Source organism: Mus caroli, chromosome 19, assembly GCF_900094665.2.
Source record: "Mus caroli chromosome 19, CAROLI_EIJ_v1.1, whole genome shotgun sequence".
NCBI classification, from domain to species: Eukaryota; Metazoa; Chordata; class Mammalia; order Rodentia; family Muridae; genus Mus; species Mus caroli.
Window position 1 is genome coordinate 18,797,727 of NC_034588.1, and position 25,643 is coordinate 18,823,369.

Consider the following 25,643-nt stretch of genomic DNA (forward strand, 5'->3'; position numbering starts at 1 on the left):
AATAGATCTCGCAATAAAGTGGTGCCGCCTAGTACAATGATTACAGGTATTTTTATTTCATACATATATGTTGATAGGTAGAATATAGGTAGGAATCAAGAGGTGATTTAAATTCAGATGCATCAGTTACAGCTAAGTACTTTCCATAGTGCGTGGACTCAAGGGGAATCTTTAGAAAAACATTACAGTTGTCCAAAATGCGGGAAGAGCCCTACGTTGCTAGAGGGAGAAATAATAGACTTGTCTAGTCAGTAATGCATAGTATTCTCACATACACTAACTATAGTAATGTCCAGGCATGGTGCTGGAGTCAGATGACTACGCAGGCTCAAACTCCGAACCTAAAGGTTATTGCTTGTATGTGAACGTAGTTACACTCACCTTTTCAACTATATTTTAGTTATTCGTCTCATTGTCATGACAAAATACCTGGAAAAAAGAAAGCAATCTTTAAAAAAGGGTTTGTTTTGGCTTTCAAGGGATATAGCCATCGTGGCAGAGAAGGCACGGTGGCAGGAGAAGGAGCAGGGGCAGGGGCAGGGGCAGGGGCAGGAGCAAGCTGCTCGCTGTCTGCAGTCAGGCAGTAGAGTGATGAACACTGCAGTTCAGCTGACTTTCTCTATTTTATTCAGTGCAAGACATCAACCCCCAGAATGGCACTACCCACGTTTAGGGTGGGTCTTCCTGGCTCAGTTAATCTCTTTGAGATAATCCCTTTATCCATGGCCATTCTAAAACCCCATCAAGTTGACCTTCACGATAGCCATCTGTAAGTATGGAAAACTACAGGACAGCACTGCTGGATCAGTGAGCTCTCTATGTACAGTCCTGTTTGGAGCAGCACCAGATCACACCAAGTGCTGTGTTGTTGGGCCACTTGGCCTTCAGGACACATATTCCCATTCCACTTCTCAGGGGCCTCCCTGATTTTTTTTTTCCCACTGGTTTCCTCTCTTCTCACACTGATCTCTAACGTTGAGAAGTCCCAACTGGTCTCAGGTCATCTGTTCCATAGGTAACCATACTTTATCTTTTCCTATCCAGGCCCATGGGCTCTAAAGAGCACCCAGGGAAAACTGATATTGGATTTACTTTTCTTTCAATGAAACTGTAAAGGTGTTTTGTTTGCATGACACACTGCAGGTTCTTCCTCACACACAATGTAGGCTGTAAGCTTTGAGAGGCCTTACCTGCATCCAGTCCTTTGTCTCATGTTACGTTCTAAACCCAGCCCAGGAGAATAAAGCTAAAGCACAAGGTGCTAATTGTGCAGACTGGAGAAAACACAACAGAAGCTGGGGCAAGGGCCATGCCAGAGCTTCGAACATGCTCTTAAGAATCTTGACTGAACCAGGCAGTGGTGGCACATGCCTTTAATCTCAGCACTTGCGGGGCAGAGGCAGGCGGATTTCTGAGTTCAAGGCCAGCCTTATCTACAGAGTGAGTTCCAGGACAGCCAGGGCTATACAGAGAAACCCTGTCTCAAAAAAAAAAAAGAGAAAAAAAAAAAAAANAATCTTGACTGAAGAGCTGAATGCTACATCCACTCCAGTAGTGACACACATGACAGGTCAAAATCCTGGACACAGTCCGAAGAGAAAAGTTCATGGAAACGTAGTCTCCCGGATCTGTGGCATCCCATAGCACGCTCCAATTTTGTCCTTGTGAATAGATCTGTGTGCTCTCTTTTCAGTATTGTTTTTGTTATAGGTGCCTCCAAGCAATGACTTGCCAAATACCTAAGCAAAATTGAACTTTGCTTCCTGGCCTTCACCAATGCCCTAGGTAGTCCTTGAGCAGACCCTGGGCTTTGAATTCAGAAAGAATGTTGCCATTCAGAATTGGAATTCAGTGACATTCAGAATTGCCTCTAGTACTGAAAGAAAGATAGTGAAAGAAATCAGGCATTACTATCTACTACATAGAGTTAGAAATCTCAGGGCAAGCTTAGCAAAGTAAGTTTAGAATTCTTATTATAGTTATGTATGGCAGACTACATTACTTATAGTAGAAAGTGCCCCCACACTATCACTTAGAATAAAAGCCAAGTCACTCCCATATGCAGGAATTTACAATGGTTTAGGAAGTAGATCAGGCTGTGATTTGAGGAGGAACTAGAGTATTGCATTATTCATGAGAAGGTTAGCTAGAGCAGAACTCCCTAATTAGAACCATGACTTGGGTGTGAAAGCCCTTGCCCTGGGAGTGTAAAGACCTCACACCTGGCTTCTAAGACTATTGGTGACCTTAGATAGAGCTGACTTTGTCTCAGTTGTTTTATTGCCGAGTTCCTGCCAGTCTTTGTGTTTGCATTCCTCTGTTTCACTTAAGAGTCATTAAGCATCCGGTAACCTCATTGTACCTTGCCGATGTGTCACCTACTTCCCTATTTTCTTCTGTATAAAAAGTTTGATGCTCGATTTGACATTACATTCAGATATAGCACACTCCCTTGCATCTGTATTTGTTTGTCATTATTCTCCGACTATTTGCCCATCTGTCCGGAACCCCAGGTTCTCCTGAGGATTGAGGGAGCCTGACTGAGGCCGAGGCAGATGAACATATATGTAGGGAAAAACTCTTGGATTCCTAGCAGAAAAGACCCGTGGTAGAAAAGATTGGCAGAACCTTGAGGGCCATGCCATACAAAGGAGCTGTTGGAATTGAGACTCACATGGAAGTGCAGCTAACCTAGTATTAAGGACCCAGAAAAACAGCAAAACAAGAAACCTAAGAATAAAAACAACATCCTAGACATGAATTAGGAACAGGGGCCCTTAGGAACAGAAGCAAGACCATGGGATTGAACATGTGGGTCAGCACTGGCAGGCTGGCTTTTTGGCTTCTTAAGAGTCCATTCTGTTAAGAACTCACTCAATTCCCTGCAAGGTGGTTCCTTTGTGACTAGATTAGCTTATATTAAGCCCTCTTCTAATAGCAGTCAACTATGATTACTACATGAGAGGAAACAGAAAAACCTGTACAAAATAGGCATGATGAGAATTTATATAGTCATAATCTCAAAGATCAAGAATTTCTAGAATTCTTGTTTCTAGAATTATAAATTCACTGTCTGAGATTCACGACTTGTGAAAGGTTTAAAAGTTACATTAAAGACATTAATTTACCACTCTCTAGAAGACTCCCAGATGCAAAGAAAGGCAACGAGGAAACTTGCTGAAGTACAGAGGATACAGTCTGATAGATCTCCCAGAATCGGCACATCCCAGAGTCCTGAAAAAGGAATAGAAACACTAATTGCAGAGATAATGGATGGCAGTTCTCTGAGTCTGATAGTAAAGATACCAACAGATTTCAAGGGATCAGAAAATATTACATAGGCCGGGCAGTGGTGGCGCACGCCTTTAATCCCAGTACTTAGGAGGCAGAGGCAGACGGATCTCTGAGTTCGAGGCCAGCCTGGTCTACAGAGTGAGTTCCAGGACAGCCAGGGCTACACAGAGAAACCCTGTCTCTAAAAACAAAACAAACCCAAAAACAAACAACAACAACCAAAAACAAACAAACAAACAAACAAAGAAAACATTGGTGAAATCAGTCAAAGGTCTGAAACAAAACACTAAAAGATAAAAATGGTTTTGTTTTATGAGACAGGGGTCTTATGTAGCCCAGACTGGCCTCAAACTCAGGGTATAGCAGAGGCTGACTCCAGCCCCTCCTGCCTCTACTTCTTCAGCGCTGGTACTACAGGAGTGTGCCACTCTACTCAGAGTGGCCTGTGGTCACACGCTGGTTTCATCTCTTAAGGGCTCTAAGGTAACCAGATCTCTCCTCGAGGCATCCTGAACAGACCAACTGCCTTCCTTTCGAGGCTTCCCAGTGGGTTTTCTCTGCCTGGAACACTTTTCTCATGTCTCTTGCCCCTCTTTGCACAAATTCTCTCTCTCTCTCTCTCTCTCTCTCTCTCTCTCTCTCTCTCTCTCTCTCTCCCCTTTCTTAAATAATTTATGTTTATTTCATGTGCATTCTTCTACCTACATGTCTATCTGTATGAAGTTGTTGGATCTCCTGAAACTGGAGTTACAGGCAGTTATGAGCTGCCATATGGGTGCTGGGAATTGAACTTGTGTCCTCCAGAAGAGCAGAGTTAGATGGCTCTTAACCCTGAGCCATCTCTCCAGCCAACCAGATGGGCTCTTCAAGGGGACACTTTAAAAAAATCACTTCTTACTCCTCATCTACTTGAGCACCACACCTCTAGCTCACTGGGCTCCCATTCCTGATCCTCTGACTCCCTAACACTTTGCCCCACAGCGGAGCACACACTGCTTACTGTCTGTCTCCATTCATTAACAGATCATCACTACAAGGGCAATCTTAGTTAAATGTGTTAATGTATGCAAATGCCTAGGATCTATGAGTACAACTGCTACCACGTGATTAGTAGCAATTTAATCTGTGAGGATTCTTTCATGAAGGCAAGCATTCAAATTCACAAGGCTTCACTGCCAATCAATCGTATTTAATATATGAATTTATTCTTGCTACCATAGATGTAAGTGCAATAGAGAACAGGTGTCACAAAATTGTTCTGGTGTCAGCCGGAATGCTTCTGGCTGCAAATAACTGGATTTCTGGTTGGTAGTAGCTTGTGAAAAGATATTTATGGGCTGGAGAGATGGCTCGGTGGTTAAGAGCACTGACTGCTCTTCTGAAGGTCCTGAGTTCAAATCCCAGCAACCACATGGTGGTTCAGAACCATCCGTAATGAGATCTGATGCCCTCTTCTGGTGTGTCTAAAGACAGCTACAGTGTACTTACATGTAATAATAAATAAATATTTTAAAAAAGAAAAAAGAAAAGATATTTATTTACCTCAAAGGAACTAGGAGGTTGTGAGCCCAAGATTCTCACGGTTAGCAGCTCAACACCATGGAACTGGGACACCGTCTCTGCAGCTCAATGCATTTCCTCACAATGGCTCCAGGTTCAAGTCCTGTCTTCTCACACCATACTCAGGCAGGAAGAGCCAAACTGTTTTCGGTTTCTTGAAACTTCTTTCCCAGATTCCCCTCACATGGCTATCTACCTCTAGCTGCAAGAGAGTCTGTGAAGAAGGAAATTCAACAAACAGGTCTGTATCTGGTCAGGGTGAAAATGGCTTTTTACTACATGCAACGATCTTCTGTACCTGCCGATCAGGATCAGCTAAGAACCCAGGTCTATAAGCCAGGGGAAGGAAATGCATCACAATGTTCCGGGAACAGGGATTCCTTAGAAGGGTCTCTGAAGTGTATGATCATAGTCGGAACTTCTGTAGTAACCCTGATGTATTCAGATGCAATGGTTCTGATATTATCTGCTGAATATCAAGGCAGGGCAACTTTCACTATATACTGACATTAGAAAGAATAATTCTTTTTGTTGTTTTTGTTGTTTTTGGTTTTTGTTTTTCGAGACGAGGTTTCTCTGTGTAGCCCTGGATGCCCAGGAACTCACTTTGTAGACCAGGCTGGCCTCAAACTCAGAAATCCACCTGCTTCTGCCTCCCAAGTGCTGGGATTAAAGGCATGCATCACCACTTCCCCGCTGAAAGAATAATTCTTAAAGAAAAATAAAGGAACTAAATATAATGAGGCCCACTTCCCAATGTAAAATGAAGTCACTACTCTTGGAACTGAAGAGCCAAAGCACAGCCTCGGTGTATGTCTCGCTGTGCAGCTCTTCCTTACCCATTTCTCCCTGGGTAAAGAGTCGGCAACAGTCGGAGCCACTTACAGCTGAGTTCCAGGCCAGCCAGTGGTACACTGGTTAACTAACAGTTAGGGAAATATGAACATTAGCGAAGAGACATTGCTGCACACACTCAAATTGGCTACTAAGGCAGGATAAGGAGATGGAGAATTTGGAGACATGAAGAGACAGAAAAAAAAAAAAAAACAAAACCGGGAAAAAAAGCCCTTCCTTTGGAATCTAGTCAAAGCCTTTGCTGGCAGCAGAATAAGGACTTCAACACAACCAACAACTATTGGAGGCCTTTCTCCTTCCCAGCCACAAACCTGTCATTTTCTATGAGTTCCACTAGAACCCTCTGTCTTAGTTAGGGTTTTACTGCTGTGCACAGACACCATGTCTAAGGCAACTCTTTTTTTGTTTGTTTTTTCGAGACAGGGTTTCTCTGTGTAGCCCTGGCTGTCCTGGAACTCACTCTGTAGACCAGGCTGGCCTCGAACTCAGAAATCCGCCTGCCTCTGCCTCCGCCTCCCAAGTGCTGGGATTAAAGGCGTGTGCCACCACGCCCAGCTCAAGGCAACTCTTATAAAGGACAACATTTAACTGTAGCTAGCTTACAGGGTCAGTGGTTCAGTCTATTATTGTCAAGGCAATAACATGATAGTGTCCAGGCAGGCAAGGCGCAGGCAGAGCTGAGTGTTCTATATCTTCATCTCAAGGCTTCGAGTGGAAGCTAGGGTGAGGGTCTTATGCCCACACCCACAGTGACACACCCACTCCAACAAGGCCACACCTCCAATAGAGCCACTCCCTGGGCCAAGCATATACAAACCATGACCACCCTTTATGTAGGAAGGGCATGCACCGAGCACCTTATGCAGTGGGTACTGTTTTTACATGACCAGATTACAATACTACTCAGGGTAGTATCACCACCACCAAGAGAGAAAAGAAAAGAAAAAAAGCCGTTTTACTGTAGTGGTTCAAATAAGAACATAGACATCAGGTATTTGAACCCCCGGTACCCAGTTGGTGGCAATGGTTGGGGAATCTGGACGGTGTGTTTGTTGGAGGAAGTATGTAGCTGGAGGCTGGCTATGGGAGTTTAAAGGATGGCTCCACTTCCAGGTCACTTCCAGCTTCCTGTTCCAGCTGTCATGCCTGCATGCTGCCATGCCTCACCACCAGGATGGACTCTTACCCACTGAGGGAGTTAGAAACCCAAATACTCTAAGCGGCTTTGGCCATGGGATTTTACACTCTGGAAACTTGAGATGCAACCATGAGTACTATGGCTCGTGCCAAGGCAGTTACCTGCTTGCTCTCCCACGTGGAGCTCATGTCTATACTTGGTGCACCCTACATTCTGTGGCTCAAAGCCCACACTCGTACTCTTACGAGAGAGAGTATGTCTTACATTCCCCTGAGCCCCCCTCTCTTAAGTTTAGGCTTTGAGTTTAAGCCTAAACTAAAATATCTTCAATAAAATTTCTACTTCTGGTTCACTTTACATAGGTATTGTGTGGATCAGGAAAATCAGTCTCCCAAGTTTTTATAACAACAACAAGACACACAAGTGCAAAAACACAGCTTCCCATTTATTTCAATGCCTCAGCAAATATACACACACACATGTACATGCATATGTGTGTCATATATACATTCGTAGAGATTAAGACACACAGAAAACACAGTAAAACATTGAAATTGTGACTCTAGCTAGAGTGTGGAAAAGCCCATCATACCACCTGGCCACTATTCTGTGGCTCTGGGGTTTTAAACCCAAGGACACGGACTTCAATAATCATGTGACGCTAACTTACACTGTTTACAGGTGAAAACACTGGCAATAAGATGATAATTCCGGAGGATGGAATCCTGGGAAGGATAAGCTTTCGAGGGAGAACATCACAGGAGCTTCTGATACTGCAAGTCTCTCCACTCCAGTATGAAGGTCGGGTTTTCCTTTCTAGAGAGTAACTATACAGTCGACACATTTTTCTAAGTATATATTTCCAAACTAGGAAAAGGTTAAAAAAGTGGAATGAAGCATATAAAAACATATTTGAAGGAAAATCATTACACATGATTGTACGTGTGTGTAGTGTGTGTAAAAATAATGTTTTGCTTTGTACGATGTAAGGGGGCTTTTGCTAAGGAGCCACATACCCGAAGTCAGGTTAAAGACATGTACGCTGAGCTAGTCATCTTAGTTTTCCATGAAATAGTGCTGATACAATCACCAACTCTCAACACTGAATAATTTGACATAATGTTTTTCTAAACAATTTCTATAGGTTTTATACAACATGCCATGGTGTGCCCACACATATTCTGTATATACAGCGTAAGTGTTACTGTGAAAACCTTTAAGATTCTGTTACTCAAATGTTATAAATAACCGATGTTGCTCATGAGCCTCTTCTGACTCCCTCTGCAACTGACTCGGTGCTGTCAGGCCTGAGTGTCTCCATCCTCGCCATCCGAGTCAGACTCAGCATCTAGGTCCTCATCACTGTCTTCCTTCCGTCTGCAGCGTCTTCTATGGCTAGAACCTTCATTTTCAGTGTTTTCTGGAGCTTCTGGTTCTTTATTAAACCTAAATGGAAGAAAAGGAAGACAAGCCGAAAATGATTTCCCAGGCTTTCTTTATATAAAAGCGGCGGTTGAAAAAAGCCTTTACAAGTCTGCTATCGGAGTCTCCAGAAAGCACAGAGAACTCTCCTAAGGACTAGCTTAAAACTGGAGTCAGCAGATTCTAACTGCTGTCAGAAGAATGGGCCCGAGGAGTCAGTAAAAGAAGCCCATCAGGGAGGATTGCTGTGAAGTGGGTGATGAATATGAAGCTCAAGGCCAGAGCTGATGTTCTTAAATATCTGTCATTTTATAGTATTATAGAAAATTTAATAAAATCGTGACCCTTCTCCTGCTATGTAGAAAAGTGCTTATATTGAACTGCCAGTGCTGTCTAAGAGAAAGCTCATGGATTAATGATGAGACCCAAATTCCAGTGTAAAAGGCAGTACTCACGGAATAATGATCTCTTCTTTCTTTCCACATTTGGCACAAACTTCAAGTTCACAGGCACATGGTCTACACATTATGTGGTAAGAGTCCTTCACTGTCTTTTGTAAACATTTAACACTGAAAGAGGAAGGGGAAATTAGATTCTGATTTTTACTGCTTAAGCTTTACTGATAATAAAGTACTCTCGTTTCTTAGAAGCCCTTTAAGCAATGCCATTCCAAAGGCCTTCAAAGTACTGTACGTCCTGTACTGTTCAAACATCACACAGCACTAGCACGACTCACTATTTCCCAGCGCCTCTCTCTCTGACAATCTTGTGTTTAACTTTGCAGACTTTCTTCCTAATTCAGCTTTTTTTTTTCCCTGTAAAGAATCCAAGCTTCATCTCAGTGTAAATGAGGAATTGAAGTCCTGAGACTGCAGAGGGAGGCAATGTGGGGCTGGGACTGGGACTTTTCCCCAGTGCTGCTGGTACAAAAGCTTCACGCTCAGCACACTTGGGGAAAGCACAGTGGCCTGCACCTTTATCTTAGCCCTTTCCAGCCACAGGCAGCTGGATCTCTGAGTTCAAGACCAGCCTGGCCTATAAAGTGACTTCCAGGACAGCCAGGGTTACAAAGAGAAACCCCATCTCAACCCTATACACTCCCCCCACCCTCCGAGAGAGAAAAAGAGAAAGAGAGGGGGGGTAGGAAGGGGGGAGAGGGAGAGGGTGATATGCCCATGCCCATGCCCATTGAGGTGCACATGCCTGTGTGCACACTCTCCTTAAGAGCACCTTGGTGCCCTGCTCCATCACTCTCTTCCTCTCCTCCCCTTTCTGACAGGGTCTCTCACTGAACCTGGAGCTGGGCTGGCAGCCAGTAAAGATCCTCCCCCTGTCTCTACTCCCACAGAACTGGAGTTAAAGGAACCTATGGGGCAAGCAACCACTTTCTCTAATGTGAATGCTACGATCAGAGCTGAGGCGCTTGATAGGTCAAGTGAGCCAATTCATGCCACATTAGAGTATATTAAAGGCAGGTTTAGCAAGGCCTCAAGGCCCCAGGGGAGACGCCATGGGGAGAGAGGAGGGGAGAAAAAGAGAGAATGGACACTCACAGAGAGTGAAGAGAAGAAAAGAAAGAGAGGGACAGAGGGAGAGAGGGAAAGAGGAAGGGAAAAAGAGAGAGAGAGAGTGAGGGAAAGGGGAGAGGGGAGAGGGGAGTGAGGGGAGAGGGGAAAGGGGAGAGTGGGGAGAGGAGAGGAGAGGGAGAGGAGAGGAGAGGAGAGGAGAGGAGAGGAAAGAGAGAGAGAGAGAGAGAGAGAGAGAGAGAGAGAGAGAGAGAGAGAGAGAGAGAGTGAAATGTCTGGATTATATAGGAAGGAGTCTCCCAGGAAAGGACTGCCCAGTCCCGGGTTGAAAAGTTCAAGGTTGGGGCAGGGTATGCCAGGTAGGGACTGAGGGATGCTGGAGAACCTGGAGGCCAGGTCTGTTTTGAGATATAAAATATGTACCTCAGTCCCTTGCTCTGGGGTTGGAAACAAACAGCGTTGACACTTGCACATCAAGTGCTCTTGGCCACCAAGTCATCTGTCCAGCCCCTGCAGCCCACACATCTCTACATACACATCCTTAACTTACCACCCAATAACCTCACTAGGACATCTTTACTCAAGAAAAATGAGCACTATGTTCATACAAAACACTGAATATTAACAATGGTTCAACTTTAAAGTTGTAAAATGAAGCACCCCCGAGATGTTTTCAGCTGGTCAGTGCATAAAACCCAGCTGCACCCCTTCAGTGGACGCCTCCTCAGCAAGAGGCCCTGGGTCACACAATGTGGAATCCCTACATCTGGCATTCGGGAAATGCCATGTACCGGGAAGGAAAGCAGACCAGTGTTTGCCAGCAGTGGGCATAAGGTAGGCCTGACCCTAAGTTGACAAGCAATTCTTGGGTAATTACAATTTCTTATCTTCCATGAGCCGCTGACCTAACAACTTCAGCTAAACTTCAGACTATACTGCAGCTGTTCACTGCAAGGGTGAGCTTTATTGTTGGTATCGGGACCTCCGAAACCCGTGACATCACATAGGCAGGACCCGCAGACCTGTTGCCAAGGCAACAGCCACTATATTCCCAGAATCCACTTGGCTCACCTCCCACCTTTACCTGTGTTACATCATCACCCATATATAAAGAAAGGCCCTCTGGTCTCCCTTTCTCTCTTCGCCCCTTCTCTTTCCGCCACCACCTTGCGCCCCCCCCCCAATAAACCTCTTACACATGGAACTGCTTTGGCCAGGTGTGCTATGTTGGATGCAAGCCACTATTCGAACACATCATTTATAGTACAGAAATTATACAAAGGGCCTCAACTGTGGGAAATTAGATTGTAAGCAAAACTTAAGATAATAAAAACCTTTGACATAGAGCTAAATGAAAAGCTATTAAAACTGTGGTAAACTTGGATTATATTATTCTAAAAGGCTTTACTAAATTATTCTATACTTTAAGACTATATCATTAGGACCATGAGGAATAAGTCCCAATCTATAACATTTTCTTTTTTTTTTTTTCTTTTAAGTTTGAGGTCATTTAATTTTTAACTTTAATTTCTTTTTTTTTACATTTTAAATGTTATCCCTTTTCCCAGTCACCCTCCCCCCCCCCAAGCCCCCTATTCCATCCCCCCTCCCATTAAAGTCTCTCAACTTTAATTTCTTAATGTCCTAAAATAGCTTAGGTCATCTGAGAATTCAAGCAATTAACAAGCATGTTTTCTTTTTGATAAATATTTATCTCACGTTGAAGACCTCTGGAATCAATAGACCTTTACTAAGTTGCCAATGCAGGGTTAACACTGTATCCATGGGAGCTATCAGTGTTAAGATCTATATGTAAATCTTGAAAATGGCTCAATTGTTTACAGTCTGAATCCATCTGCTCCAACAAAGGTGACTCTTAAGAATTACAGCATAGCTTGCTAAATGTTCCACATATTGTTTACATGACCAACATCTTGGGAGTGAGCCCCAGGGGTCTGCTAAATTCTTCAATGAATTCTTATGCCCACAAACACTTGAGAACTCTTGATATCCATCATAATTAAAAGATTCCTAAGTGGGGGTTTCCGAGCCCTGGTGGAGGTTACAAGGACCAATTCTGAGAACAGAATGAAATCTGAATGCTGCTGAAAGCAAGTATGATCTTTTCAAAGTGAAATTCATTCAGAACACTGAATGAATGTTAGGTAATATGTCTGCCTGAGTGAAAGGGACTCAGAAGGTGCCTGTCTTTCCATAGGTCAGGCATGTTGGTGGCAGTAGCCATGACAACAGTCTTTAGTCTTCATTTTCTGTCTCCCAAGAGGGTGTAGGTGTGCCTTTTCTTTCAAAATACATAACCCAGGCACGGACCATGAGTAAAGGAGAGGAGTCCCGAAGCTACCAGAGGTCTGCTGTTTTACACAAACCAAAACGCTCAGTACAACACTTAGTTTTAAACCCAAAGGACCTTGATCCTAAATAGGAGAATAGTTTATGTAGCACTTTAATAGGCACCCATTTCAAGTTGCATAAAACCCATAAAGTATTTTTCAATCTTTAAAACCAGCTATAAATCTCTCGTTGGGCCGGGTGGTCGTGGTGCACGCCTATAGTCCCAGCACTTGGGAGGCAGAGGCAGGCAGATTTCTGAGTTCGAGGCCAGCCTGGTCTACAAAGTGAGTTCCAGGACAGCTAGGGCTATAACAGAGAAACCCTGTATTGTAAAACCAACAAAACCAACAACCAAACAACCAAACAACCAACCTCTCGCCACTCCCTGCTTCCCTCACACCTCACACCACTTTATAGTAAGAAATAACTTTACATTTACCTAAATACTTTTTTCCTTGAAAAAATAGAATTGCTACATTTATAGTATTTTATTAAGGAAATGTCATGGGTGTTAATCCTAGTTTTCCTTCCTTTTCATATTTCTCTGTGTGTGTGTGTGTGTGTGTGTGTGTGTGTGTGTGAGAGAGAGAGAGAGAGAGAGAGAGAGAGAGAGAGAGAGAGAGAGAGATGCCAGAAAACAAGCACTTAAGCTATTTTGGCTATGTGTATATTACAACTAATCAGTTGAAAGTGGCTAAATTCAACACAAATTGTTCTTATAAACCCTATTTACTGACAAAGGAATCCATAATACACATCTTTTAAAATAGAATAGTTGGTTTATAATGAAAACAGAAAAGGAAAAATAAGTGCTGACTTCCTAAGATCTGAACCAGGGCTGGGCAGTGGTGGCGGACGCCTTTAATCCCAGCACTCAGGAGGCAGAGGCAGGCGGATTTCTGAGTTCGAGGCCAGCCTTGTCTACAGAGTGAGTTCCAGGACAGCCAGGGCTACACAGAGAAACCCTGTCTCAGGAAAAAAAACAAAAGCTGAACCAGGGACAGTCTTCATTATATCATCTTTAAGAGTCGTCAACTTCTTTTGAGGCACACTGTTCCCAGTGGGTTCCAAGCTGCTTCCCCTTGAGCGTGAAAACCTCTGGGACTGAAGACACCTGAATTACAGTGTGCTCATGCCTACAGATTCACTTAAACAGAAATCTCATTCCTACAGATTCACTTAAACAGAAATCTCATGCCTACAGATTCACTTAAACAGGAAGCTCAGGGCCTTTCCTTATCAGTCCTTTTAGCAGTTGACAGGAACAGGCCTCCCCTGCTGCTCTGTAGTTCTGCCTTGGTTTCCTGGTTACTATGTTCTGACCATGGCCATAATTAGCCCCGTGTGGTATTGGCACACAGGGTGACAGGGCACCTTGGTAAACAGTGAGTGTAAGCGCCTCACCCTTTGGTGTGCAAATGACAGAAACTTAATATTGGTAGATACTCAAGATACTTCCTGCAGTGGCACTAAGCAACCTATGTTGTTTACAATAAGGAGAGTTTAAAACTGAACTATGGGATTAGCTCCTACTAGATTTTAAAATGCTTTTAAAGGAAACACTTACCCCTGCTCCCATGCCAAATACCTCATGTAGTAGTTACAATTAACTTCCTGGGGTTTCCACATTATACACCCTAGACTTAACAGACAGGTAAAAAAAAAAAATACTACCTCCCTTTATTGCACTAGTAGCCTGGACTAGGATAATTATTCATTATTTTGAGCTGGGACTCCCTATATAGCCCTGGCTGTCTGGGAACTTACCATGTAGACCAGGGTAGCCTCCCTGGTATAATGCTGGAAATGAGAGGCACAGGCAGAGGCTAAGCAGACAGTTTAGTCTCACGTGCTTTACAGGAAGAGACTGGTGGGGTTTGGAATTGTAATACTTAAATAAATGGTAACAGATGTTTATTTTGATGAAAGAATAAAAATGTAAACAGTCGATCTAGTACCCTGAGGTCAGAAATAAGTCACTTTTCTGTTGATTATGTATATATTTGAGGTTAACTAAGTCTCTTCCTCCTTTTTTTTTTTTTTTTTTGGTTTTGTGAGACAAGTGTTTCTCTGTGTAGCCTTTGTTGTCCAGAAACTTGAACTGTAGACAAGGATGGACTCAAACTTAAGATTTATCTGCCTCTGCCGCCTGAGTGCTGGGATTAAAAGTGCGTGCCACCACCACCCTCACCCTGCGGTGGCAGCTGCTGCTGCTTCCTCCTCTTCCTCTTCAGCCGACTATCGACCCGTTTAAAAATTTTTGTTATTCATTTTTATTGTATGAATGTTTTGCCTGCATATATGTCTTCCCAACACATGTACGCCTGGTCCCTATGGAAGTCAGAAAAGGGCATCAGAGCCCTGGAACAGGAGTTACAGGTCACAACCAGGGTCCTCTCTAAAAGCAGTCTAATAAAACAATTATAGTAAATTGTCTTCTAAATCCAGCTTAGTCTCTTGGTTCTTATAGTTTAAAAAAATTGTTCGTATAAGACATAGTTTTCTAGCAGGTATCTTCATTTTATAAAATGTTTGTTTTAGTTTATTTAAGATACAGGAATTGTTCAAAACATGAAAATGGCCATGTTAAACCTTAACGATCTGACACTAAAATAGAGCCAGGAGTGAGAGATGATGAGCAAAAAGTCTGGATCCTAACTCTGATTATGTTCTTTGCTAACCATACGGAGTCAGTTGCTAGGGTTTTAATACCACCTCCTCAGCGTCCTACCTTTAAGGGATAGTGGCTACTTAAAATGCCACTATTATGTGATTATGTTGGTCAAGGCTTTTTTGCTTTGAGGTTCAGTGTAGTCCAAGCTGGTCTCAAACTCACAATATAGCAAAGAACAACAACCTTTAACTCCTGATTTAAAACAACCTTGAATTCTTTTTTTTTTTTTAAAGCTTTATTTATTTATTATATGTAAGTACACTGTAGCTGTCTTCAGACACACCAGAAGAGGGAGTCAGATATCCTTAGAGATGGTTGTGAGCCACCATGTGGTTGCTGGGATCTGAACTCAGGACCTTCAAAAGAGCAGTCGGGTGCTCTTACACGTTGAGCCATCTCACTAGCCCCCAACCTTGAATTCTTGATTCTCCTGTCTTTACTTCCCAAGTACCTGGGTTACAAGTGAGTGTCACCAGCACCCACCCCTATGATAGTTTTGAAAGGATACTAAGTAAAAAGTAAGGACCTTAATTATCTACTTAAGGAAATGGACTGATTCATCTAGACTTTAGCTCCATGATCTCTGTATTGGATTGTTTCTTAGAGGCTGGAACCTCAGTTAAGAAAATGCCTCTATAAGATAGGCTGTAGGCAAACCTAGAGGACATGTTTTAAATTAATGATGGATGGGGGAGGACCCAGCCCATTGTGGGTGGTGCCACCCCTGTGCTGGTGGCTCTGAGTGCTGTAAGAAAGCAGGCTGGAGAAGCCATGAGGAGGAGCAAGGCAGTAAGCAGCACTCCTGCATGGCCTCTGCACCAGCTCCTGCCTCCAGGGTCCTTTCCTCCAGGGTGCTGCTGCGGCCATGGTGTTTCATCACCGCAACAGAGAACTGACTAAGGTAACCTCTTCAGGCAGGCCTGCTCTAAAGAGTTACCATCTTTTCATTTATCTTTTCCCTGTTTGCCCAAACGGTGTCAGCTTCCTGACAAGTCTCTGTAAAGAATGCTTGAAATAATTCTTACGATTACCACAACAGAAAAACATTTCTCATCTTAGAAGAGACACCATTTTCCAAGCCTAAATAGTAAAAGCATTTTGAAAATATGGGAAACGGGAAGTGCTCTATAATAACAAAGCAGTTTCTGAGCCCAGAGGATGATCGACATCCTAAGTCTCCTTAAGTCATACTGTAACTGCGGGTGCGGTGGAGAGGCAAGCACCCAGCAGCAGGGCCAACTCACGGTCACAGTACATCGTTACCATGCATATGGGGGATGGAGGAACAGGCAGGAGATGGAAAACAACGACTACAGTTCAGGCTTTACCACCTTCAAAGTGTGCATTCTTAGCCTGGCAGTGGTGGCGCATGCCTTTAATCCCAGCACTTGAGAGGCAGAGGCAGAGAGGCAGAGAGGCAGAGAGGCAGAGAGGCAGAGAGGCAGAGAGGCAGAGGCAGGCAGATCTCTGAGTTTCAGGCCAGCCTGGTCTACAGAGCAAGTTCTAGGACAGCCAAGACAACACAGGAAAACCCTGTCTCTAAAACCAAAACCAAACAAACGAACAAAAGAGATTCTTTCTGCCAGACAGCATACCGTGTTGAACAATCTTCATTCATTAACCTCTGTCCTCACAAACTGACCTGGATTTTCAGATAAACCACACAGTGGCAATGCCTGCAATTATATGCAGAAAAGGGCCACAAATGAAGAACTGCTGGATATCCTCTAAGGAACTAGAGGCATGGCTCTGTGCTTAGTGCTTGAGTATTAGCTTTGGTGCCAGAGGACCTGAGCTTGGTTCCCAGCACACACAGGAAGCAGCTTACAACCACTTGTAACTCTAGTTTCAAGGAACCCAACACCTCCGGCCTCTGCCGAGACACGTTGACACACACACCTACAGAGAATTAAAAATCCCTTCAAAGCTCAATTATTAAATACCCCTTTCTCACGTTGCGTTTCAGAATGATTCTCCCCCCTAATTATGTATGTGGTAAGTAATCACAATTTCACTGGTCTAGCAGGAATGTACAGGTTTATTTTTTGCTAATGCATTTATTTTGGTGACATTCAGGAACATCACTTAAGGTTTACACTGGAAAATGTAGTGAACTATAATTCAATATGTAAATATGCCAATCTTTCTGAGTCAATAAATTTTGTGAAATGTAGTGAATATATTTTTTTTCACTTAGTCTAAGACCTTAATGGAAAAATTGAAAATTACAGTTGAAGCATGCTGAGACAGGAAAGGGTTTAACAATTAAAACCAGAAAACAACCCAAGTGCTACATTTAATTGGCAAAAATAAAAACAATCTATAGAAAGGGAGCTATTAGGCCATAAGCATATAAAGATCCAATTTTTACCACGTGAATTTTGGACTTAAGAGTTACATGGACAACAAGGGATAGTCTGTACTCATCAGGGGCATGCATCATTCATCCAGCTCTAAGAATGGAAGGGAAGCTGGGTGGTAGGGGCGTGCCTTTAAGGAGACAAAGGCAGGAAGATCTCTGAGTTTGAGGTCGGCCTAGCCTAGAGTGTGACTTTCTGGACAGCCAAGGATATACAGAGAAACCCTGTTTTGAAAACAAAACAAGCCGGGCGTGGTGGCGCACGCCTTTAATCCCAGCACTCGGGAGGCAGAGGCAGGTGGATTTCTGAGTTCGAGGCCAGCCTGGTCTACAAAGTGAGTTCCAGGACAGCCAGGGCTACACAGAGAAACCCTGTCTCGAAAAACCAAAAAAAAAAAAAAGAAAACAAAACAAAACAAAAACAAAAAACAATAACAAAAGGGAAAACCCCGAGTGTGTAATGAAAGCTACCTATCTGCACTATACTTGCAATGTCAGAAAGACTGGTATTGCAATGGTGTCTGTTCAGCCAACACATATAATTAGTGAATGCCAATGGGCCAGAGTAGCAAGGCACTAGCATTCATTATCCTGCTCTCTGAACACTAATGACTTGTTACCTCTGGAAAATGCAGGCAGTGGTACAGTGGTACTCTTTCCTGTTTGTCTTCTTTTGTGGTCTTGGACCAGGCTGTTCCTGAACTCCTGGGCTCAAGCTATCCTCCTGCATCAGCCTCCCAGTTAACTGGAAAGACAGGATCACACCACCGCTTTCAGAACTAGGGTATTACTAAGAAATTCGGAATTACAGAACTTCTGTATGAACTCAATTTCCCTGAAAAAGCCACCCACACTGAAGATTCTACAGACCAGGGGGTGCCTCACTAGAACTACTAGGGCTGTAGAGAGTTGGAGGTTTAACAGACAGCCAAAGTTATCTGAAGATACCTAGTCAGCAGCCATCACTACCCACCTGTGTCTGACCTAACGTCCTTTGACTGTCAGGTAAAACCTTTGGGATGTATTAACTGGATAGAAACTGGATAGACCATTAGTTTCCACTACCCCAGGGCTAGAGATAACTCAGCTAGCATGAGACCTATAGAAGGGACCTCCGCTTGTTTAAGGCAGGTGCCTACCCTCAGTCCTCACCAGTGTCTTGGTTTCTTTTGTTCTATGATCATAAAGTCATTGTAAATACTTCCATTGGGAAAATCTGAGTCTATGTCCCAGGGTCACAGCCACTCATATTTAGCTGAAAAAAAACCAAGAAACAAAAAAAAAATCAAAACTATCTCTTGTTCCTGTTAGAATAAGAGCTATGTTCTGCATCAATGTCCTTTTCAAAACCAGATGGCTGACTGAGGCTGTGGGAGAAGGATCATGTATTTAAGGGCAGTCTAGGGTATATCAGGAGTTTGAAGCTAGATTGGGCTAAACAGAAAGATCCTATTTCAGGAAAACAAAAACTGATTCACAATTCAGGAGAAACAAAGATTACAGTTAAGCTTCTGCGTACCAGGTCACAAAGGAAGGGCCCCTAGAATGTCACCTACCTCCGTGATCCTAAAACCTGGGATGGGGGTTGGGGATATGAGGGGCTCACAGCAAGCCTGTCTCAAAAGACCAAAAGGGATGAAAAAAGTGATGGTGCCAGCCCGATGAATAGGGACACAGCACATGGTGGCATGGGGTTCTTGGCAGCATCTCATGCCCTCTCTCAGTGTCTTCCAAACATGACCTACTTTGGTTTCTCCTGCCTTCTAGATGACCCCTCCACCCATACTCTCGGGTCCTTTACAAGAACAGCAAGGACTCTCTACCACAGAGCAATTTCCCCAGCCCCTTTTGGTTTTTTTAAAAGATTTTTATTTAGTTATTTTATGTATGTGAGCACACTGTTTTTCTCTCTTCAGACAGATCTGAAGAGGGCACTGGATCCCATTACAGATGGTTGTGAGCCACCATGTCCACGCTCTTAACCACTGAGCCATCTCTTTAGCCCTCCTTATAATTTGTTAAATCACAGGTTTATTTATCTCTGGGCCAACAGAGATGTCTGAGAACAGGTGAGACGAGGAGCAACAACAACTTTAAACGGAACAGTAAAATTTATTTAATGGAATTAAGTATGAAGAAGTAAGGTGAAAATATCTTATAAAATAATTGGTCTAAAGAGTATCAAGTAATTTAGACACCTTTTAAACTTACATTAAGGTTTAAAAGATTTTGCCCTTTTCTCAAGCAGGGCAAGAAGGCCAGAAATGAAAATTTTTTTTTTTAATGTCTTAGGTCAGAGGGATTATGCGTCTATCTCAAGACAAAGTAAAGCACAGGAAATTTATATTCGAATGCTAATTTAACTAATCCTCCAGCCCTCTTTTTCCATTCGCTCGCTCCCAGTACAGAATTAATCACTCCAAAGGTCCTTCACTTCCACTCAACAAAAGCTTGGTGCTTCACTGAATCTTACAAATGTCACACTCTTGTTTACTGAAGAGGTCTGAACATATTGGCTTAACATATTCTGCTTAGAACCACCCTGGGTGTTTCTTTTTAAGTACATGTATTTATGGAAAGACAAGTAAGTTTTACTTTTAGGTTCTCAAATGCCTTTGTTTCAGGTAACCAAGCAACAGTCTTTAAAAATCCAAAAAAGTCTAGAGGTAATTAATTACCTGTAGACACCTGTGTGCATGCTCATGGGCCTGTCACAGCGCCTGGGCTCTCTGCCACCCACCATACAATCTTTCTGCCATCAGCTTAGACACCTAGAGTAAGGCAAATACCCACATTTATATTAGACTCTCTAAGCTACTTCTCTTCCTATTTCCATCCGTTAAACACGCTCATCGGTAATAATGAATTAGCCTAAGCTTGACTTTGTCCTAGTGCTAGAGAAGCAGCTGACACAGAATGGTAACAGCCACAGACTGGGGCCTGGGTGGAGTGGGCACTTAACTTATTAAGGAGGAGTATCATGGTGACTCTGTCTCCCAAGGGGCATAAGGAAAAGGCTGGAAACTGTTGACATTGCTATGACTTGGGGAAGAAGGGAGATTACTGGCAGATAATAAATAGGAAGAGGCCAGGGATATTATGACACATCTGACAGTGCATGGGACAGGCTAGTACAAAGAGAAATACTTGCCTAATATGTCCAGTGTCTCAGGCAAGAAATACTATTCTATTCATGCTTTTATGTAAGGATTCTGTTTTCCCTTTCAACACAGTATTCAATTAATTACTTAAGATACAATGCTTGACTGATCGAGTTTGCGGTAGGTGATTTTGTCCCACTTAGGCTAGGGTGCAGACCATTTTAAGGTACAGAAAGCTAAAATATGACATGACTCAGCACATTTTCAAACGGAGTCATTTTTAGTTATGATGGGTCAATTAGGCTGTAACCTGTTTTTTTTTGTTTGTTTGTTTTTTAAATGGCTCATCACAATATATTTTATGTTAAAGTGTACAGCTTTTTTCTTTCTTCCTTTCTTTCTTCTTCTTTTTTTTTTTTTTTGAAGTAACTGACTAAAAAGAGAACAGGTAAATATAAGAGTGCTGCTGGCTCCAACTTTATACAAGGTGGCACCTCTCCTGCTTGGCCCTTACTGTCACCTGTACAGGTAACAAAGGCTATAAGAGGAAGCAATAGAAACAGACACAAATAACTTTTCGGCTTTTTATTTATTTATTTATCTATTTTATGTATATGATAGTTGTGAGCCTTCATCTGGTTGTTGGGAATTGAATTTAGGACCTCTGCTTGCTCCGGTCAGCCCTGCTCACTCAGTCCCTGCTCGCTCTGGCCCAAAGATTTTATTATTATAAATAAGTACATTGTAGCTGTCTTCAGACACACCAGAAGAGGGCATCAGATCTCAATTCAGGTAGTTATGAGCCACTATGTGGATGCTGGGATTTGAACTCAGGACCTTCGAAAGAGCAGAGCCATCACACCAGCCCCACTTTTCTGTTTTTTCACATGTGATCTGCAAGCTTAGTTTGAGCTATTCACAAACTACTTTTCTATTTTTCCTTAAAAAAATAACTCCAATATTTTATAAAGGTAGAAAAATCTGCAGATGGAATGAAAATGTACAGTTAGAGGCATTTCCATAAAATGGCAACTTTACACCAAATTCACCATTTCTCTTTAAAATCCTGCCAAGCATCTGGGCATGTATGAAATGCTTCAGAACCTGACAGATAAGCACTGAGATACGCTTCACTCAATACGCACAAGTGTGCATTTACAAAGCCGAAAGCTGCCTTTGCTCACGGTGTGACCTGTTTTAAGTTGAGGTATATCTGTATAATTGAAATATAAATCTAAACAAAGGATAATTTCTATGGGTGATTACCTTGAATGAAATGTTTAATGTTCCAAATTAACCTTTACCACCAGCGTCATCAACAGATTAAAATTCTTTACAATGTATTTTAATACACAGTAAAGAGTTCAAATCCCAGCAACCACATGGTGGCTCACAACCATCCATAATGAGATCTGATGTCCTCCTCTGGCGCATCTGAAGACAGCTACAGTATACTTATATATAATAATAAATAAACCTTAAAAAAAAACCACAGTAAAACAAAGCAAATACAGGTGAAGTATATTCGTACAAAACTACAGTCACAGACTGGACTTTGAAATCCCCAAATACCTACTGTGCTACATGCTCAGAATAATGAGGTGTGCTAGACTTGACAGTAACTACAAGTAACATTTTTAGTTTGTAAAAATTTAAAGCATTCTAACCAAAAAGGTGCCTTGGATTAGTGACTACCTTACGCTTCCAGAATCTGAGCTACAGAAGGTGTGTGGAGGCCCTCGTGTAAGAGAGATCCTGCTGACCCGAAAGACAGACAAAGATAGGAGGGACAGAATACACAAGCTATGCTAAGGTGCAGGGTCCCTGTGTTGTTGTGAGCCGTCCCATCACTATCCTGCCTCAGATTTACACCTAACTGCATGCTTTGGCCTATTCCATTCTCCATGGTGTCCTGCCTACAGCTCAGCACACAGGCTGTGAAACACTACAGTTCAATCCTCTCTTTTTATCTTTCCCCTTCCCCCTTAACTTCTTAGTTAGTCTGCAGAGAGCAGACTGAACTATGCATCATAAACCTGCCTAGAACTCTAACTCCCTCTATACCTTAGGTTGGCCTTGAACTTGTGATCCTCCTGCCTTAGCCTCCTAAGTGCAGGGTTAACAAGTGTAGGCCTAGCTTGAACTTAGCTATTTCTTCAGGTCTCCTTTTCCTTATGAAGGCTCCCATGCTATATAAAATGTGTATAGTTACGTTTGCCAGTTCTGCTTTAGATCCAGAATCCCAGCTAAGGTTCAGAAGCGGAGATGAGAACGGCATGTCTTCCGCTCTGTGTTGGAGCTCTGCTTTGAAGACTAAGGCTCTGATTATTTCCCAGGGTCTTGTCAGCTTTGCTTTGAATAATAAGAACTTGAACATTCTTATTCTTGGTGATTTCCCTTAATGATTTATCTGTATTTTATATTTGTACAACTTATACAATACTGTATTTATATAGTACCCCATTCCCTTCATTCTGAGGTTTTGGTATGATGGCCTTGAGTCCTATTTAGCCCTCATCTCCCTTGATGTAACAGTTGATCACATGAGACCCATGAGGGGCACCCCTTTCTTCCTGGGCACTAGTAAAATCTGCTAGTGATCTTTCACAGTTGCAAGTTTGTATCAAAGAGAAGCAAACACAAAAAACACAGCAGACTACCAGGATTAGAATTCAAGTAATGGACATAGAAGAAATATAGTTAAGTGACTGCATTTGTTACCATGTAAACGTCTGCTAAAAAGCGACATTCAAACTGCTCTGGGAAACAAGCTGCCAGGGGAAGGAACATGGGCAGCAACAGTGCTGAAACCTTACACACTTCATACGCTTTGTTAGGAAATGCTCTAAACCACACATCTTGTGTTCAGCTTATTAACTAACAATATATGGTTTATTGCACAGCTAGTTTTAATTACTACCTAGAAAATAGTTATTCATTCATAGAAATCTAAACTTGTATGCTCTAAACACCCTTGTAACAGCATACCTTTCTGCTACCAAGTTAGGTGACTTAGCATAGGATTCTACAGTCTTGTTTATCAGTGAACATTTATCAGTGAGGGTTTTCTGGTTTTATGGGGAGAGAATCCAGGGTGTCAGCACAGTAAGCACACACTTTACCATTGTGCCATTTCACCATTAGCTGACAGGATTTTTTTTTTTTTTTAAGGAAAGATGCTAGAAAGCAGGAAAGGCACTGAACAAATAATCAAGACACGAATGACTCTATGTAAAAGGAGACTCAGCAATAGCAGCAGGAAAACCACAACTCTAAGAAAGTCACAGAGTGAAAAAAACCCAAGCAGCTCAATTTACCAGTGACCTTCTCTGAGGCCTTTTAAACAATATCAAGAAACACCTAAGTATGCAAAAAAAAAAGCCACATTAAATATTGGTTTTTTTCTTCCTTCTTTTTTGAGATGGGATCTCTGTGTAGCTCTGGCTATCTGGGAATTCTCTGTGAAGACCAAGTTGGCCTCAAAGTCACAGAGATCCACCTGCCTCAGTCTCCATAGTAAGTGCTGAAGTTAAAGGCATGTGCTATCATGCCCACTGGTATTTAATAGTCTTAAAGAAACACAATGCTCTAAACCTCGAGTTTTAGATTCACAGCAAGTGTAACAATAGTTCCCACTGGGAATCAACACCAAATGCTATAATCTCTACAGTAGAAGATGGTCAAGTCTTAGGGTTTCCTCCCAATAAGAAAGCTGTGTCCAACTAAGATGGTGCCCTAGAAACTGTGTGACCTTGCCCCTCAGGAAGCCTCAAAGCTAGGCTCCAGCAAATGGGTGCACAGGAACCCCATGTTTGTCACTCTACATCAGTTGGACAGCAGTGACCAAGTGTTATCCTCAGAGCAACTCTTGTTTAAAATTGAGCAACTCAGGGAGGCTGGGAACAAAGAACTGCCGCAGGGCAGAGAGGCTGCATTTGACCTGGCATGGTTCTGTGGTCAGAACTAGTTCTGTGGGGTCACTGAGGACAGCAAGGAAGCCTGACCCAGGCTGAAGGGCACACAGAAAAAAGCATCCCTGCTCTCCTGAGTCCTGGACCAGATTTTAGCAACTGGAATACTTCTAGAAATTGACAATCCTTTTCAGACTCAACCTCTGGAATAACCAATCTGTTGTCTAGAGCTCAAGAGCCAGAAGCTCCGGTAGACGACTGACACACACCTGCAGAGGGACTAGTATTTTAAAAAGGCTTAAAAGCAAGAAAACTTTCTTGTACAGACATCAGGGCTGTACTTAATTCCCTACTCCTGAGGCTCTTGTAAGATGTCGTGTGTGTGTGTGTATGTGTGTGTACACATTTGTGTACATATACTTATATGTTATATATATTTCCCCAGATAAAACATAAGTCCCCTTGGGCACGATCAGTGAAGTCTCAGAAGGGTGAAGGACTAGCTCTCAGACTGCAGGTCCCAAAGTGTCACAGAGGCTCCTGTTACACAAAGAAGGTACACTACTAAAGTGAAATCAACTTTGGAGGACACTGAGCATCTGTCCACACAGGCTTGATACCAGCACGCACAAGACTCCACAACCTAGTAGGCTAAGATCTAGAGGTGAAACTGCGCAAGAAGAAGATCCTTGCTATCCATGTGACCATGGCGACCCTCTGCCTCTTTACTCTTCTCTCTCTGCTTTTCTGCAATAAAACTCTATTTTTGTTGTTGTTGTTGTTTTGTTTTTTGAGACAGGGTTTCTCTGTGAGGCCCTGGCTGTCCTGGAACTCACGCTGTAGACCAGGCTGACCTCAAACTCAGAAATCCGCCTGCCTCTACAATAAAACTCTAAAACAAACAAACAAACAAACGATCCTCAAATACAACCAAAATGGACAACCTAGCAGATGATCAAATCACAATAAAGAAATGTGAGAAACGTAAGAAACCAACACAGCATGACCCTTCAGAGACAGCAGAGTGAGTATGAGATCGAAAGTTTACTGTTAGAAATGAACATTGAGGCCGGGCGTGGTGGCGCACGCCTTTAATCCCAGCAGTTGGGAGGCAGATTTCTGAGTTTGAGGCCAGCCTGGTCTACAGAGTGAGTTCCAGGACAGCCAGCACTATACAGAGAAACCCTGTCTTGAAAAAACAAAACAAAACAACAACAAAACCCAAAACAAACAAACAAAAGAAATGAACATCAAACCAGGCGTGGTGGCTTTAATTTCAGCACTCAGGGCACAAAAACAAGTGAATCTCTATGAGGTCAAAGCCAGCCTGGTCTACATAGTGAGTTCAGGACAACTAGAGCTACATAATGAGACCCTGTATCAAAGAAAGAGAAAAACAACTGCAAAATGGATACAAATAACAGATCAATTCAACTCAGGACCTAGGAAGG

The 25,643-nt window shown here is 42.7% G+C and overlaps 1 protein-coding gene across 3 annotated transcripts in view; it reads right to left on the bottom strand.

Moving 5' to 3' along the window:
• Nucleotides 1-381: 381 nt before the first annotated feature.
• The window catches only part of C19H9orf85 (chromosome 19 C9orf85 homolog), a 60,243-nt gene continuing 34,981 nt past the window's right edge, over nucleotides 382-25,643 (bottom strand). The window contains exons 3-7 of one of the 3 annotated variants that reach the window (XR_003835560.1): nucleotides 8,725-8,838; nucleotides 7,518-8,293; nucleotides 4,837-5,068; nucleotides 3,129-3,234; nucleotides 382-429 (exon numbers count right to left, since the gene is read on the bottom strand). Coding sequence is in view for 1 of the 3 variants with exons in the window: in XM_021152259.2 (XP_021007918.1) it covers nucleotides 8,149-8,293; nucleotides 8,725-8,838 (259 nt within the window). In the remaining 2 variants the exon portion in view is untranslated. Of the gene's footprint in view, nucleotides 430-1,815; nucleotides 1,877-3,128; nucleotides 3,235-4,836; nucleotides 5,069-7,271; nucleotides 8,294-8,724; nucleotides 8,839-25,643 lie in introns of those variants that run through there. The other 2 variants (XR_003835561.1, XM_021152259.2) reach the window with 2 other exon arrangements.